General features: G+C 32.8%; 1 protein-coding gene and 1 pseudogene across 2 annotated transcripts in view; one reads left to right on the top strand and one right to left on the bottom strand.

Moving 5' to 3' along the window:
• Mtmr6 (Myotubularin related protein 6) overlaps positions 1-1,294 on the top strand; it is a 69,169-nt gene extending 67,875 nt beyond the window's left edge. The window contains exon 15 of the mRNA XM_076459724.1: positions 254-1,294. Coding sequence (XP_076315839.1) covers positions 254-400 — 147 coding nt within the window. The 3' untranslated portion in view covers positions 401-1,294. The remainder of the gene's footprint in view (positions 1-253) is intronic.
• Positions 1,295-1,391: 97 nt separating this feature from the next.
• LOC143228469 (phosphopentomutase-like) overlaps positions 1,392-18,669 on the bottom strand; it is a 35,888-nt pseudogene continuing 18,610 nt past the window's right edge. The window contains exons 7-13 of the transcript XR_013015338.1: positions 16,737-16,819; positions 15,302-15,395; positions 14,751-14,880; positions 14,158-14,260; positions 13,504-13,590; positions 12,431-12,564; positions 1,392-2,959 (exon numbers count right to left, since the gene is read on the bottom strand). The product of XR_013015338.1 is annotated as a phosphopentomutase-like (transcript). The remainder of the gene's footprint in view (positions 2,960-12,430; positions 12,565-13,503; positions 13,591-14,157; positions 14,261-14,750; positions 14,881-15,301; positions 15,396-16,736; positions 16,820-18,669) is intronic.

Consider the following 18,669-nt stretch of genomic DNA (forward strand, 5'->3'; position numbering starts at 1 on the left):
TTAGTTTTCTTTATTACATTTGACTTTAATTGCTTACCATGTTAAGTATTTTTGGTGTAGTGAGAAATGGGTATGTAAGGAGTAAACGTTGATAAGAAACTCGTTCAGTAAAACCAAAGAACAGGTGTGTTTAGGTATCAATGAAACCACAGCTATTTACATAACTGAATGTTAAATATTTTTAACTTGAAGTTGCTGGTTGTGGAGAGTTTGTGAGAAGGGTTTAATAAACAGTTCTTGTTTCTTTATCAAGTTTCACTGTTGGAGTTGTGGAGATGTATACTGTATCCGGTGCATTGACAAACGAATACCACTGCAAGGGCATTACAGTAAACGGCCAGTCTCAGTCTGCAGGCACTGCTATAAGGAGCTAATGAGGACAAATTCTATAGATTCTTAGAGTCTTACTAATTGTAACGAATGGGTTTCAGTAGGTGTTGTGATCACATGGGCTGTAGTTGTACGATTATTTTGTTAACATTCCAACTTGATCTCGGAAGTTCTGAATGAGTGTAGCTTGTTTATTAATTCAGAAATGTGTAACCTATTTGCTAGCTTGATTCATTGTATAAAGTGTTTATCTTAGTTCCACCCTTAAGAAGAATTGTACAGACAGTCTTAATAAAGTTATTAGTAGACATTATCTGTACCTGTGGTCAACCATTTGGTGCTATACAATATCATAACTTCTCCATAGTTCCCTTATATATGACTTGAGAAGGTTTATAAAAACTTCAGTTTCAAGTTTTACTGGTCACAAATCTGTAACTGAACTTTTCCCATAACCAGTGAAGAGCAAATTAGTTGTGGCTGTAACAGTATTCTTTTCTGCTTTCTTTAAATGTGAATGAATATAATATTTATAAATGCCCGGCTCTGTATAATTGTTCCGAGTGATTACCAGAGCTGATAAAGATGAGATTTATGATTTTATGGTTAAATATTTTTGTACTGGTTTCATTCTTATCTAAAATTGTTGGCTGCTAAAGTAAAATTTGTGGCCTTAAGTCTCTTCCTGGCTACCTTGTGTTGTAGGAATAAATATTAAAAACTGTTCATTTCACTGGATATGATATGTGGAAATAAAGAAGATTTAGGTACATTAACAATACTGCTATAATACCTTATGTTGAAGATTGCAGCTTGTGATGTTTGCTCTAAGGTACACAAGTTTTTCATAAGTGTTATGCACAATATATTCTGTTATGTTGAAGCATGAAAAGAAGCAGATGGATGAGAACTATGTACCTCACTAAATGATGTATTTGGATGTGATCAATAAATTTAGAAAACATGAAAATGTCTTGTTTACCATGAAACATTCCTACACCGTTAATATTTTTGTATAACTACAGCAGTTTATATTAGTGAACTTCTACAAAAACACAATATTTGACAAAGTATATTTTAATGATGACTTGTACATTACCACACCAGCACAATAAATAAACATACCACAGTTATTGTAACAGGAGCATCTGGTTTTTCTACAATACAGAACATAGTCCACTAGAGGCAGGGTCAAAAATGTCTTAGTTATTTCATCTTGTTTAGCAGTATTTAATAAACATTGTATGCTTCTTAAACCAGCTTTAAAATGAAATTATATTCTGGTTCTTAAATATACAGACATTGGAGTTTTTATACAAGAGGTATATCCTAACTTCCTGTACATGTTAGAACAATAGTGATAATTATTACACATAAATTTGGACTATAATTTTTCTCTACACACTTATTGTATATTAGTGTACACATCTAATACAACCTTCAAAATTTGGTAATATTTATTTTCTAATGTATCAACAAAAATTCCCAGGCTAAGTTAAAAAATAACCAGTTGTGTGACTAGCTAAATATCCTTGTGTCGACTTTATGTTTCTTTACCCAGTGTAACTGGTTTTACACTTTAGAAGTATGTAATGAGAGAATATAATAACCTTAGGTGTAAGGACTTACATACTTCATTCTAGTGAAATACACAAAAACTTATGTCTGTTACAAGTATTGCTTGAACAACAGACTACATCTGTCTGCTAGTGCAAATGTTTATCACGTTAGAGATTTTAACGTGGTCTTCACGAGCTGAAAACAAAATTGTTGGGGGGAATAGTTAGCCTGCAAGCAAAGCTGTTTAGATACAGTGTCAATAGTTTAAGTAAGTCACCAGCATATGTCCCTACTGATACTGGATAGAGGGGGGTAATGTACAATGATCATAGTAGAACTCTACTCCATATCATCTGTAGTGGATAATGTAACTATGTTCAGTATCAGGTGCTAGTTAGTATTAACATGTTTTTTCTACAAATTTCTACACCTGTTATTAATCCATTTCCACGTGTTGAGATAATTTTAAAACTGTCCATTTTCCTCGATACATGATCATTAAGTTAACTCATTTTTCTGTCACAAACAACTTTTAAAATTCCTAAAGCCAGGTGTATTAATGAAAAATACATCCAAATCAATATTTCAGGCAGAAAATGTTACAAGATAACATCTTGTAATAAAAAAACTAGGTTTTAACAACTTAGAATTAGTTCCAAACTACAAGAAACACAGCAGTATTGTATATTTCTCAAATAACTTAATGATTATAAATATTTCATATTTAAACTGTAAAATCAGAACAACCTGTAATCACTAAATGATTTTCTTACCATTATACAAAAGATAACATTTACAACCCTCAATAAATTGTCTGATAATTAAGGAAACAAAACAATAAACAGACATAAGACATAGAAGATGTATGCTTAAAAATAACTCAAACCAAAAATGATAAGGTAATAGAGATGAAAATATACAAAACAGTAAAATCCAGGTTGTTATAAACAAAACTAAACGTATTAATTAGTCACTTCTGGCTAAAAGGCAGTTCTTCTCTGGTTGTAACCACTCCTTAACCATCAGCTTCACCATAGTAGCCAGCTCAGACTCTAATTCTGACCAGTTACTGAAAGAGTTAACATAACTATAATTGTGATTCTGTATGTAAGGTATTAATTAATGATAGCTGAATTATCAGAGTTCTGAATTTTTTAATTGTCCATCGCTTAACCAAAAACAACAGTATTAGTTGTCTTCTTCTGGAGATATTAAAAACACCAGTAGTCCAAAGCTTACTTATGTCTTTATAATTTAGTGAAAAGGAATTTACATACAAGTACATTACCTACAACTTACTGCAGATATCTAAAGTGGTAAGATTACATTAATTAGGTACTTTACACAGAAAAATAGGTCTGAGGTACAAGAATTATCTGGGAAGAAGTTTCCAGAAAACCAGTTGGGAAGCAATGCTTGGTGGGTTGATTCCCAAACAATGTTTTATTGTACTCTCTTTTCAATTCTGAATGAAAAACTGAACTCCTTGAAGTGAGTGGAGTTTGAAATGCCCATCACTGTGGCTGAATTCACACTAATGTCCAGGCTACAAAGAAGGTAAGCCTAATGGAAAATTAATCTGGTACCTCAGTGATTTATGTTGAATATTATCCAATATATTTTAATGTTTAGAAAGTAATGCCTGTAGCACCAACTGCCTGTGATACATTAATGGACTTGGATTTATCAGTCTGACCTTACAATGGTAATTTTTGTTTAAATGCAAGTTTCTATACACATGCTCAATGTTAAAAGAAGTTTGTGGCTTGTTCTTTTAACAAGATACAACTGATTAAATTGTAATGTAACTGTCAACGTTAAAAGAAGTTTGTGGCTTGTTCTTGTAACAAGATACAACTGACTAAAATGTAACGTAACTGTCAATGTTAAAAGAAGTTTGTGGCTTGTTCTTTTAACAAGATACAACCGATTAAAATGTAACGTAACTGTCAATGTTAAAAGAAGTTTGTGGCTTGTTCTTGTAACAAGATACAACTGACTAAAATGTAATGTAACTGTCAATGTTAAAAGAAGTTTGTGGCTTGTTCTTTTAACAAGATACAACTTATTAAAATGTAATGTAACTGTCAATGTTAAAAGAAGTTTGTGGCTTGTTCTTGTAACAAGATACAACTGATTAAAATGTAACGTAACTGTCAATGTTAAAAGAAGTTTGTGGCTTGTTCTTGTAACAAGATACAACTGATTAAAATGTAATGTAACTGTCAATGTTAAAAGAAGTTTGTGGCTTGTTCTTTTAACAAGATACAACCGATTAAAATGTAACGTAACTGTCAATGTTAAAAGAAGTTTGTGGCTTGTTCTTGTAACAAGATACAACTGACTAAAATGTAATGTAACTGTCAATGTTAAAAGAAGTTTGTGGCTTGTTCTTTTAACAAGATACAACTTATTAAAATGTAATGTAACTGTCAATGTTAAAAGAAGTGTGGCTTGTTCTTGTAACAAGATACAACTGATTAAAATGTAACGTAACTGTCAATGTTAAAAGAAGTGTGGCTTGTTCTTGTAACAAGATACAACTGATTAAAATGTAACGTAACTGTCAATGTTAAAAGAAGTTTGTGGCTTGTTCTTGTAACAAGATACAACTGATTAAAATGTAACGTAACTGTCAATGTTAAAAGAAGTTTGTGGCTTGTTCTTGTAACAAGATACAACTGATTAAAATGTAACGTAACTGTCAATGTTAAAAGAAGTTTGTGGCTTGTTCTTGTAACTCATTTGTTCAGTGGAACAGTTTGTGTTGCAGTTAACTTGTGACTGTTTTAAATGCCTTTAAAAGTATAGGTGTTAACTTCTGAGTAAAATATAAGCACAAATAAGGAACTCGATTACTAGGCACAACAGTCTTTTTGTCTGCAATTTAACACAGAAAGCCATTGTGTACTTTTCTAATTCTTAAGGAAATTCTCTATGACACAAGTACTGGTTTACATGGAAATTTAAGAGGTTAAAATTATGAACAACATGCTTGGAACCATTCTGAATGATAAGTTAGAGGAAATGATTATTACAACATTAGTAGTGTAAGTAGGCCATGAGCAGATCTGAGATAAATAAGCCAGGGGTTTGGCTGCCAAATATTCAGACATTATACAAAATAATACTGTTGGAAATCTGTTCATTATCTACATGTCTGTATAGTAAAATACTTACAAGTGTTACCCACATTAACAATTTTAACTTCTCAGGGAAATGCAAATCAGAGCAACTAATTAATAAGGGTTGATAAAAACATTTAACGATGATAGCCATAATTAATTGTGTCAGGGATACTGTCAAGAATTAGTTGTAAAGATAAAGTTTTGAGTAGGTCACTAGGGCTAAATGATAAGCTGAAATTAATATGTAAGGATGAGCAAGTTAGCTGGTCGGACTTATGGGACGAGGGAACTTTATTGATTGGATGGTTTATACCTAAGTAGGAAGACATGTTTCTAATGGATATTAACAGCTGTCAGGGAAGTTTTAAACTAGGACTAGATAATAGTGAGGGTAAAGATAAACTGAAACAAATCTGATCTGCAGACAAAAATTTAGTACAGGAAGTCAGTATAAAACGAGTTACAAAAATAGGCTTAATTGTTACTACTGTAATGGTAGAAGTACATGAAATAAAATAATGAACTTAGGGAACTGACAAATAGAAGACTTTGAAACAATGGGAATAACTAAAATATGGTTAGACATGGAAATGGTAGGAATGGAAGACTTTGAAACAATGGGAATAACTGAAGTATGGTTAGACATGGAACTGGTAGGAATAGAAGACTTTGAAACAATGGGAATAACTGAAGTATGGTTAGACATGGAACTGGTAGGAATAGAAGACTTTGAAACAATGGGAATAACTGAAGTATGGTTAGACATGGAAATGGTAGGAATAGAAGACTTTGAAACAATGGGAATAACTGAAGTATGGTTAGACATGGAACTGGTAGGAATAGAAGACTTTGAAACAACGGGAATAAATGAAGTATGGTTAGACATGGAACTGGTAGGAATAGAAGACTTTAAAACAATGGGAATAACTGAAGTATGGTTAGACATGGAAATGGTAGGAATAGAAGACTTTGAAACAACGGGAATAAATGAAGTATGGTTAGACATGGAACTGGTAGGAATAGAAGACTTTGAAACAATGGGAATAACTGAAGTATGGTTAGACATGGAACTGGTAGGAATAGAAGACTTTGAAACAATGGGAATAACTGAAGTATGGTTAGACATGGAAATGGTAGGAATAGAAGACTTTGAAACAATGGGAATAACTGAAGTATGGTTAGACATGGAACTGGTAGGAATAGAAGACTTTGAAACAATGGGAATAACTGAAGTATGGTTAGACATGGAAATGGTAGGAATAGAAGACTTTGAAACAATGGGAATAACTGAAGTATGGTTAGACATGGAAATGGTAGGAATAGAAGACTTTGAAACAATGGGAATAACTGAAGTATGGTTAGACATGGAAATGGTAGGAATAGAAGACTTTGAAACAATGGGAATAACTGAAGTATGGTTAGACATGGAACTGGTAGGAATAGAAGACTTTGAAACAATGGGAATAACTGAAGTATGGTTAGACATGGAACTGGTAGGAATAGAAGACTTTGAAACAATGGGAATAACTGAAGTATGGTTAGACATGGAACTGGTAGGAATAGAAGACTTTGAAACAATGGGAATAACTGAAGTATGGTCAGACATGGAACTGGTAGGAATAGAAGACTTTGAAACAATGGGAATAACTGAAGTATGGTTAGACATGGAAATGGTAGGAATAGAAGACTTTGAAACAATGGGAATAACTGAAATATGGTTAGACATGGAACTGGTAGGAATAGAAGACTTTGAAACAACGGGAATAACTGAAGTATGGTTAGACATGGAACTGGTAGGAATAGAAGACTTTGAAACAATGGGAATAACTGAAATATGGTTAGACATGGAACTGGTAGGAATAGAAGACTTTGAAACAATGGGAATAACTGAAATATGGTTAGACATGGAACTGGTAGGAATAGAAGACTTTGAAACAATGGGAATAACTGAAGTATGGTTAGACATGGAAATGGTAGGAATAGAAGACTTTAAAACAATGGGAATAACTGTAGTATGGTTAGACATGGAAATGGTAGGAATAGAAGACTTTGAAACAACGGGAATAACTGAAGTATGGTTAGACATGGAAATGGTAGGAATAGAAGACTTTGAAACAACGGGAATAACTGAAGTATGGTTAGACATGGAACTGGTAGGAATAGAAGACTTTGAAACAACGGGAATAACTGAAGTATGGTTAGACATGGAACTGGTAGGAATAGAAGACTTTGAAACAATGGGAATAACTGAAGTATGGTTAGACATGGAACTGGTAGGAATAGAAGACTTTGAAACAATGGGAATAACTGAAATATGGTTAGACATGGAACTGGTAGGAATAGAAGACTGAAACAATGGGAATAACTGAAGTATGGTTAGACATGGAACTGGTAGGAATAGAAGACTTTGAAACAATGTGAATAACTGAAATATGGTTAGACATGGAACTGGTAGGAATAGAAGACTTTGAAACAACGGGAATAACTGAAGTATGGTTAGACATGGAACTGGTAGGAATAGAAGACTTTGAAACAATGGGAATAACTGAAGTATGGTTAGACATGGAACTGGTAGGAATAGAAGACTTTGAAACAATGGGAATAACTGAAGTATGGTTAGACATGGAACTGGTAGGAATAGAAGACTTTGAAACAATGGGAATAACTGAAATATGGTTAGACATGGAACTGGTAGGAATAGAAGACTTTGAAACAATGGGAATAACTGAAATATGGTTAGACATGGAACTGGTAGGAATAGAAGACTTTGAAACAATGGGAATAACTGAAATATGGTTAGACATGGAACTGGTAGGAATAGAAGACTTTGAAACAATGGGAATAACTGAAATATGGTTAGACATGGAACTGGTAGGAATAGAAGACTTTGAAACAATGGGAATAACTGAAGTATGGTTAGACATGGAACTGGTAGGAATAGAAGACTTTGAAACAATGGGAATAACTGAAATATGGTTAGACATGGAACTGGTAGGAATAGAAGACTTTGAAACAATGGGAATAACTGAAATATGGTTAGACATGGAACTGGTAGGAATAGAAGACTTTGAAACAATGGGAATAACTGAAATATGGTTAGACATGGAACTGGTAGGAATAGAAGACTTTGAAACAATGGGAATAACTGAAATATGGTTAGACATGGAACTGGTAGGAATAGAAGACTTTGAAACAATGGGAATAACTGAAATATGGTTAGACATGGAACTGGTAGGAATAGAAGACTTTGAAACAATGGGAATAACTGAAGTATGGTTAGACATGGAACTGGTAGGAATAGAAGACTTTGAAACAATGGGAATAACTGAAATATGGTTAGACATGGAACTGGTAGGAATAGAAGACTTTGAAACAATGGGAATAACTGAAATATGGTTAGACATGGAACTGGTAGGAATAGAAGACTTTGAAACAATGGGAATAACTGAAGTATGGTTAGACATGGAACTGGTAGGAATAGAAGACTTTGAAACAATGGGAATAACTGAAATATGGTTAGACATGGAACTGGTAGGAATAGAAGACTTTGAAACAATGGGAATAACTGAAGTATGGTTAGACATGGAAATGGTAGGAATAGAAGACTTTGAAACAATGGGAATAACTGAAGTATGGTTAGACATGGAAATGGTAGGAATAGAAGACTTTGAAACAATGGGAATAACTGAAGTATGGTTAGACATGGAACTGGTAGGAATAGAAGACTTTGAAACAATGGGAATAACTGAAATATGGTTAGACATGGAACTGGTAGGAATAGAAGACTTTGAAACAATGGGAATAACTGAAGTATGGTTAGACATGGAACTGGTAGGAATAGAAGACTTTGAAACAATGGGAATAACTGAAGTATGGTTAGACATGGAACTGGTAGGAATAGAAGACTGAAACAATGGGAATAACTGAAGTATGGTTAGACATGGAACTGGTAGGAATAGAAGACTTTGAAACAATGGGAATAACTGAAGTATGGTTAGACATGGAACTGGTAGGAATAGAAGACTTTGAAACAATGGGAATAACTGAAGTATGGTTAGACATGGAACTGGTAGGAATAGAAGACTTTGAAACAACGGGAATAACTGAAGTATGGTTAGACATGGAACTGGTAGGAATAGAAGACTTTGAAACAATGGGAATAACTGAAGTATGGTTAGACATGGAACTGGTAGGAATAGAAGACTTTGAAACAATGGGAATAACTGAAGTATGGTTAGACATGGAACTGGTAGGAATAGAAGACTTTGAAACAATGGGAATAACTGAAGTATGGTTAGACATGGAACTGGTAGGAATAGAAGACTGAAACAATGGGAATAACTGAAGTATGGTTAGACATGGAACTGGTAGGAATAGAAGACTTTGAAACAATGGGAATAACTGAAGTATGGTTAGACATGGAACTGGTAGGAATAGAAGACTTTGAAACAATGGGAATAACTGAAGTATGGTTAGACATGGAACTGGTAGGAATAGAAGACTTTGAAACAATGGGAATAACTGAAGTATGGTTAGACATGGAACTGGTAGGAATAGAAGACTTTGAAACAATGGGAATAACTGAAATATGGTTAGACATGGAACTGGTAGGAATAGAAGACTTTGAAACAATGGGAATAACTGAAATATGGTTAGACATGGAACTGGTAGGAATAGAAGACTTTAAAACAATGGGAATAACTGAAATATGGTTAGACATGGAACTGGTAGGAATAGAAGACTTTAAAACAATGGGAATAACTGAAATATGGTTAGACATGGAACTGGTAGGAATAGAAGACTTTGAAACAACGGGAATAACTGAAGTATGGTTAGACATGGAACTGGTAGGAATAGAAGACTTTGAAACAATGGGAATAACTGAAATATGGTTAGACATGGAACTGGTAGGAATAGAAGACTTTGAAACAATGGGAATAACTGAAATATGGTTAGACATGGAACTGGTAGGAATAGAAGACTTTGAAACAACGGGAATAACTGAAGTATGGTTAGACATGGAACTGGTAGGAATAGAAGACTTTGAAACAATGGGAATAACTGAAATATGGTTAGACATGGAACTGGTAGGAATAGAAGACTTTGAAACAATGGGAATAACTGAAGTATGGTTAGACATGGAACTGGTAGGAATAGAAGACTTTGAAACAATGGGAATAACTGAAATATGGTTAGACATGGAACTGGTAGGAATAGAAGACTTTGAAACAACGGGAATAACTGAAATATGGTTAGACATGGAAATGGTAGGAATAGAAGACTTTGAAACAACGGGAATAACTGAAATATGGTTAGACATGGAAATGGTAGGAATAGAAGACTTTGAAACAACGGGAATAACTGAAATATGGTTAGATGGTTTTGATGGTAGAAATTTTTATTAAAAACATGGTTAAAGGTTATTTAATATGGACAGAGTAGAAAAGAAAGAGAAATGGTTCTATTTAAAGTGTGGGTTACATCCTGTTTCAGTTGAGAGTATTAAGGACAATAGCAAGAAGTCCATTTTGGTTTTTGTTAGTGGATATCAAGAGAAAAAACAGTTAATATGAATTTGTCACAAACCATCAGATGAAACTGATGAAAATCAGTGAGAAACTTTACAGTGAGATTAATATTTCAGTTGTTAATGAAGTGATAATTATGGATGGTTTGAACTTCATATATACTGATCGGGAAATGCTAGAGTCAAACAATGAGGGAGAGTAATAAATACAATTTGGATGGGAATAACCTTAACAGTGAAAGAAAAGGACCTTGGTGTAATGGTTGATCAGTCTCTTAACTCATCCAACCAGTGTTCTGTTAACAGTGGTACAGCAAATAGTATTTTAGGTTGTATCTAAAGAAATAGTGAGTACAAGTACATTGAATTGTTGAAAAGGGTTCAGAGGAAGGTTACTAAAATAGTACCTTTGGAGGGGTTGTAATATGAAGAGAGATTTAGGTCCTTAAAAATGTTTTGTCTTGAAAAAAGATGAGTTAGATGGGGTCTGATTGAAGTGTTTAAGATTGTAAAAGGAATTGGTGATGTTGATGCATCAGTATTTTCATACTTAACAGGAAGAATTATAGAACTATGCAACATAAATATAAATTTAGCAAGGTAGGAACAATCTTCATCTAAGAGAGTTTTATTTTTCAAATTTTTGCTTTCTGATTGCTTTTTTTGTAGAGGTAGTAAACTTGAGTTAGTTTAAAAGAAATCTTGATAGATATATGTAATGATGAGGGGCTGGCTTTAAGTTTTTTTATTTAATAGTTTTAGTTTGGCTTACAGGATGGATCAGCCTAGATGGACCAGCAGGTACTTTGTTGTCCCTAAACATTAAGTTAAATCTGAGTGGAAGCTACCAGCAATCAGATGAAAATCCTAATTAACTTATTGGATAATGACAGCATCCAATAACATTGACTGAAAACAAATCAAAACCATGTTATACCTTTATACATACAAACCAGAAGTTCCATGAAGCACTGGGCACTCTCATTTGTTACGAAGCAGATCAACAAGTTATGTTTTTCAGTATTTTTTGTATTTGTGTGTGTGTAGTCTAAAAATTTCTTTGTCAGTTGTAAAGCAAAGATGGTGAATTGAAAGAGGCCATCAAAATGTTTTACTGCTCAGTAAAGGATGAGTCTGTTGAATCAGTTAGATAAAGGAGGGCATGATGATGATTGTGGTTCTGATTCTGAATTTGACTTTGAAAGGGACTCTAGTGGTGAACCAACAAGACCCAGTTAGTGTGTTTCTCAATCAGCTGATTGGAGGGGGACATTGTCCCAACCAGGACCTACTGGTACAAAGTGGTCACTGAAATGAGCCTCAGCTAGACCTGATCTACCTCCTAGATTTATGACCACTACAAGAGCCCAAGGTAATGCTTGGGCTGAAGTATTTTTGTAAGATAAGTCATGTACAAATAATGACTTACAAAGAAAGGCATGATATATACAGTATCTATGATAGCTCAACACAACTTGACTGTTGCAGAGTTCTGTTCACAGAAAGTATAAGTAACACCTTCACTGTCATCAAGTACATCAAAACACAAGTTGTAAAGAAAACAACTGCTCAGAGACGGTCAACTCACTATGAGTTGCTGATGATGATATCAATGGACATCTACAAATGACCTACCATTCAAGACTACTTCACCACTCACCTGTTTCTCTACACACACCTCTATTGCCAAATGTTCAACAGAAGAGGTTTGAGGCTATCTACTACACAATACTTCCTGTGGGTACCTTTGGTGTCGAAGGGAAAAACAAAATTAAGAAAATATTATGACATATGATGATAACTGTTAAGACGTCATGAGAATAATTCTGGCAGAATGTGCAAAACATGGGTTTAAAGAGTTAGTCTGGTAAATATACATATATACCTTTGTCCTGGCTTTGCACAAAACTCTGTATAATATTTGATCTTTGGCTCAGTTCCACTTGTCCGGAGAGTAGCAACACAACCATTCTCAAAATAAAATGTGATCATCTGGCTTGACTTGCTAGAAGGTAAAACCTGGAAATAAATATCTTCACTTTCACACACGTCCCAGAAGTCTAGAAATCATATACTTTCATAAGTAGCTTTTACCTTATTTATAGCCATTCTACAAGAATGATATATCTTAAACAATATATTGATAGAGGTAAAAATATCTCAATCATCATTAGACAGTAACTAACAGCTTTCATGTCCAATGTACCCAAATTCACTATTCAAACTCTTTCCAGCCTGGTTACAGAATTCCACATTACTAAGTGCTACCATATTAATCGTGTGTAGTTTTAACAAAGAGAGATAATCATTGGATGTTGTGTCTAAATTATATTTCATTGGTAAATTTATAATAAAAGTCACTGTGTGATAAAACTAGATACTAAGTCATAAGTGTTCTAACCTTTGACCTGAAAACCAGGATTCACACATGCTAAACGTACAGACAGTGCAAGTTCTATAACTCAAAATTTAATGAGAATCCTCTTTCAGTCTTCTATCAGCTTATTCATGTCACAATCTAACTAACAGTCTCATTACAAGAACTACATATTCAAAAATAAATGCACAACTTTAATATCTTTATACAGGGGTTAGTGCAATATTAACAGTTTTATGTAATGAGGTGAAAAGTTAAAATCTTAAAACTGGGGTAGGGATATTTTGTGTTACTTTAGCTACAACAAGAGTTAATAAAATCTTTACCAAAACAAACATCCAAGTTGTTTTATTCTGTCAGGTCACGGAAGAAGGAATGAAACAATTTCATTCCCTGACATAATTTAAAATACAAGTTTTTATTAGTTTCACCAAAACTAAACTCTAATGTTAATACTAAAGAAGCTATAAAGTAGGAATTTATGGTTCTACACCAGATTATTTAGTGTTTGAAGTGTTGGCACATTACATTACATGAACAGATGGTAAGCCTAAGATAAAGAAAAACGAATTTCTACTTGCAGCTTTTTTATCTGGTTGAGTGCTGTCGTATCCTGTAGTAAGGTCTCTAACACCTTGAATCACATAACTCTCCAAACTGTCTGGGTACTACAGGAATAAAGAGATAGAAAACTGAAAGTTTAAAACAAATAACAAAATTTATTTATTTAAATGAAACCTGCACCAGTTGGATGAGAAGTGAAATTACTAATAATTTGCTTTAGGCTTTTCTGTATTGTTTTATCTCACTAGTACATTTCTTTTTTCTAAAAAAATAATTGAAAATACATAACCTTGAATCAATCACATCGTATTATTTGTTTTCAATCAAATGAGATCAACAAGGAAAGCACTTTCTGTTATTCAATCCTAAGTGAATCCTACTTAGAATCTTTGATTAAGTGTCGAGACTATGAAATCATTATCTTTAACAACAGAATACTCCTTCTGAATTAAATTTACTGTCAAAACTGTCACTTGATTGATGTGCACTGATGAAATGAGAAACCTTGAAATAACTGTGTAAAATATAAAAATCATTCAATACGTTATTCTCCAATGTCTGTCTGACTAGATTTTAATGATGAATGAGTGATCTCTTCAGAAATATCTGCAGTTTAAAACAAATAAACATTTATATAAAACTTTCACTGGTTTTAATCAGTTCATACTTACTGTTTCTGGACCATTGAAGTTTCTGAGCCTATGAAACATTGCCTCAATAGTGGGTTGGTGGTGACAAATAAAGTAAGAGTTGTTTGACACGTGGTAACCATACCTGTTCCAGGAAAAAGAAGTTAAACCCACAGGTTTAAAAAAATAAACTTAACAGGTAGTAAGAAATAGTTTAAAACTTTCTGTATATTTCTTGCAATACTTTTGTTGTTCCAGATGTAAATTTTCCTAATTATTGGATTCTCAAATTAAACACAAACATATCCAACAACTCAAACATCTGCAGTTAACACTTCAATTGCTTCAGCTAAGGACAGGCTTTTATCATTCCAATATGAGCTACGATATAACCAGTGAAACAGGACTAGATTATAATACTGACAAACACTTGAACTGAATGTTCAAATCATACATTATCAATAATTATTAGTAAGTTCAAAATACCAAAACACGTTTTCATATTTGATTTGAAAATGACCAACAAAAACTCCAGAACTAAACACTGTTTCTCACTATTTTTAATGGACATCAGAACAAAGACATTTAACCAATAAAGTTTTGGAGTGAGATAACATCAGTCAAGTCCAACCTACTCATTGTAAATAAAGTCCAAGTGTTGACGCAGAGATTTTCCTTGGGTCTCTAAGTAAGCTGCTAGTTGTGCTAGTTGCATGGCAGCTCCTACTCCATCTTTGTCCAGCACGGTGGTTCCACACATGTACCCTGAACAACAACATAGATTCATGTACATTTTACAAAACTGGAACAGAGAACTCAGAAGGAGAAAATTCAGAAGTTCAGCAAATATTTAAAAGAAATAATAAAGAAAACGTTAATTTAAAGTGATTACTAGCCATTATTTAATTAAAATATACAAAGAGTGTTATAGAGAGATGTGAAGAAACAGTTTCTATTGTTCAGTGAGTTATTCGTTAGAGTAGCCATACTAGAACACATCACTCAGTACCAGCTTAATATACAGATAATAATGACTTCTGGACACAGTAATATAACTTGTAGCTTTACATATCAGAACTCTTCATAGTATAGTTCTTTAAGTTTGAAAGTTGCCCACACAACTAGTTTCACAAAGGTTCACCAGAAATATGGTTCTTCTGACAGAATAATGTGATATAAACTTTACCAATAGCTTCTTCAAATGCTAACAACACTGTTTTTCCTTGGTTCATTAGTTCCCACGCCTTGTTTCCCATCCACTTGAATCCTGTCAACGTTTCCTAAAGTACGAGTAATAAAATACATTTGTTTAACCATAGAACTACTGAACAGGTTAGCAAGTAATATAAAATAACATAAACATTTCTTAAAGTGTTAACAACTTGGAACTTTGTTCATAACAACCAGTATTACAAAAACAGCTTAACGTTTAACACTTACTATTTATTAACAGTTTGTTAATAAAGACACTTACTCCTAAAAGTTATGGTTCAAAATAATCTTTTATCTTTACTTTAAAGGAGCACAACATTAACAGTTACTAACGTCTCCAGTTGTTGAGCACAACATTAACAGTTACTAACGTCTCCAGTTGTTGAGCACATTAACAGTTACTAATGTCTCCAGTTGTTGAACACAACATTAACAGTTACTAATGTCTCCAGTTGTTGAACACAACATTAACAGTTACTAATGTCTCCAGTTGTTGAACACAACATTAACAGTTATTAACGTCTCCAGTTGTTGAACACAACATTAACAGTTACTAATGTCTCATGTTGTTGAACACAACATTAACAGTTACTAACGTCTCCAGTTGTTAAGTACAACATTAACATCTCGGACGGTTACACAAACACTAGAATATATATTATTTTTTATTGACTTGTAACACTTAATTTTCAAACACTTTTCATATTTCATGATTTCCCTACATAAACCTTGAAAATATTTATCTGTAACATAACAGTATTTTACATATTATTGTTCTGTACTTGTAGACAGGTGTGTCACAATGTTACCATGCGATCACAATGAATTTGAAGGGTCTAGTACTAAGAATTTTACAAATGTTAACATGTCAAAGAAACATATACCTCATTGAATTTTACAAATGCTAACATGTCATCACAGCAACACACAGCTGGTTGAATTTTACAAATGTTAACATGTCATCACAGCAACACACAGCTGGTACAATTTTACAAATGTTAACATGTCATCACAGCAACACACAGCTGGTACAATTTTACAAATGTTAACATGTCAACACAGTAACACACAGCTGGTACAATTTTATAAATGTTAACATGTCAACACAGTAACAGTTCGTTGAATAACTTGGAGGTAATTTAAAATGGTAAATAAAGTAAAACCATAAGAACAGTTTACAATCTGTCTCTTGACATTAAAACAAGACTCAAAATAATCCCTCATTAAATCAGCTCATTTGGACTATTTTTCTATTTAGCAATTACCTTCTCTATACCTAAACAACACATGCCTAGACAATCAATTATAGGGTAACAAAAATAATTTTACATTATTTTTAATATTAAAGATGTTTGCACTACTTCTGCTGTAAAACTGCCTTTAAAACTTTCATAAAAATTTTAACATACCACAAAGTTGAATCCTTCACGTTTAGCAATTGCTTTAAGAATCTTAGAAGACACAGTGCTTGAAATCATGTATACATCAGATGCTGTAAAAACATAAGTAACAGTAAAGTTACAGTTCTGTACTAGTTAAATATAAGTAAAGTTACAGTTCTGTAGGAGTTAAATCTAAGTAACAGTAAAGTTGCAGTTCTGTAGGAGTTAAATCTAAGTAACAGTAAAGTTGCAGTTCCGTGCTAGTTAAATCTAAGTAACAGTAAAGTTGCAGTTCCGTACTAGTTAAATCTAAGTAACAGTAAAGTTGCAGTTCTGAACTAGTTAAATCTAAGTAACAGTAAAATTGCAGTTCTGTACTAATTAAATCTAAGTAACTGTAAAGTTGCAGTTCTGAACTAGTTAAATCTAAGTAACAGTAAAATTGCAGTTCTGTACTAATTAAATCTAAGTAACAGTAAAGTTGCAGTTCCGTACTAGTTAAATCTAAGTAACAATACAGATATAGTTCTGTACAAGTTAAATCTTAGTAACAATACAGATATAGTTCTGTACAAGTTAAATCTTAGTAACATTACACACTGAAAGAAAATTTTACAAGTTTCATTTATATGCATATAAAAATATTAAGGTTAAACCTTTTTACACTTTCAATATTATTGTAAATGATAAATATATCTAACTCCTATGCTAACAGCAAGAGTTTCCTGTTACCAAAATAACCATAAATAATTCACATTTCTGTTAATTGGATGTTTTTCTTCAGGTAAGACTCCTAACTGAGTTAATTAAGATATACTTCAGGAAATTATGTTCTGTCAGTCTGTTATAAGGTGAATACTAAATTATATTCTGTCAATTTGTTACAAGGTGAATACTAAATTATATTCTGTCAATCTGTTACAAGGTGATTACTAAATTATATTCTGTCAATCTGTTACAAGGTGATTACTAAATTATATTCTGTCAATCTGTTACAAGGTGACTACTAAATTATATTCTGTCAATCTGTTACAAGGTGACTACTAAATTATATTCTGTCAATCTGTTACAAGGTGACTACTAAATTATATTCCGTCAATCTGTTACAAGGTGACTACTAAATTATATTCCGTCAATCTGTTACAAGGTGACTACTAAATTATATTCCGTCAATCTGTTACAAGGTGACTACTAAATTATATTCCGTCAATCTGTTACAAGGTGACTACTAAATTATATTCCGTCAATCTGTTACAAGGTGACTACTAAATTATATTCCGTCAATCTGTTACAAGGTGACTACTAAATTATATTCCGTCAATCTGTTACAAGGTGACTACTAAATTATATTCCGTCAATCTGTTACAAGGTGACTACTAAATTATATTCCGTCAATCTGATACAAGACGAATACTAAATTTTATTATGTCAATCTGTTACAAGACGACTACTACATTTTATTCTGTCAATCTGTTACAAGGTGATTACTAAATTATATTCTGTCAATCTGTTACAAGGTGATTACTAAATTTTATTCTGTCAATCTGTTACAAGGTGATTACTAAATTTTATTCTGTCAATCTGTTACAAGGTGATTACTAAATTAGATTCTGTCAATCTGTTACAAGGTGATTACTAAATTTTATTCTGTCAATCTGTTACAAGGTGATTACTAAATTTTATTCTGTCAATCTGTTACAAGGTGATTACTAAATTTTATTCTGTCAATCTGTTACAAGGTGATTACTAAATTATATTCTGTCAATCTCTTACAAGGTGACTACTAAATTTTATTCTGTCAATCTGTTACAAGGTGATTACTAAATTATATTCTGTCAATCTGTTACAAGGTGATTACTAAATTATATTCTGTCAATCTGTTACAAGGTGATTACTAAATTATATTCTGTCAATCTGTTACAAGATGACTACTAAATTATATTCTGTCAATCTGTTACAA

Source organism: Tachypleus tridentatus, chromosome 10 (assembly GCF_004210375.1).
Source record: "Tachypleus tridentatus isolate NWPU-2018 chromosome 10, ASM421037v1, whole genome shotgun sequence".
Taxonomy (NCBI): domain Eukaryota; kingdom Metazoa; phylum Arthropoda; class Merostomata; order Xiphosura; family Limulidae; genus Tachypleus; species Tachypleus tridentatus.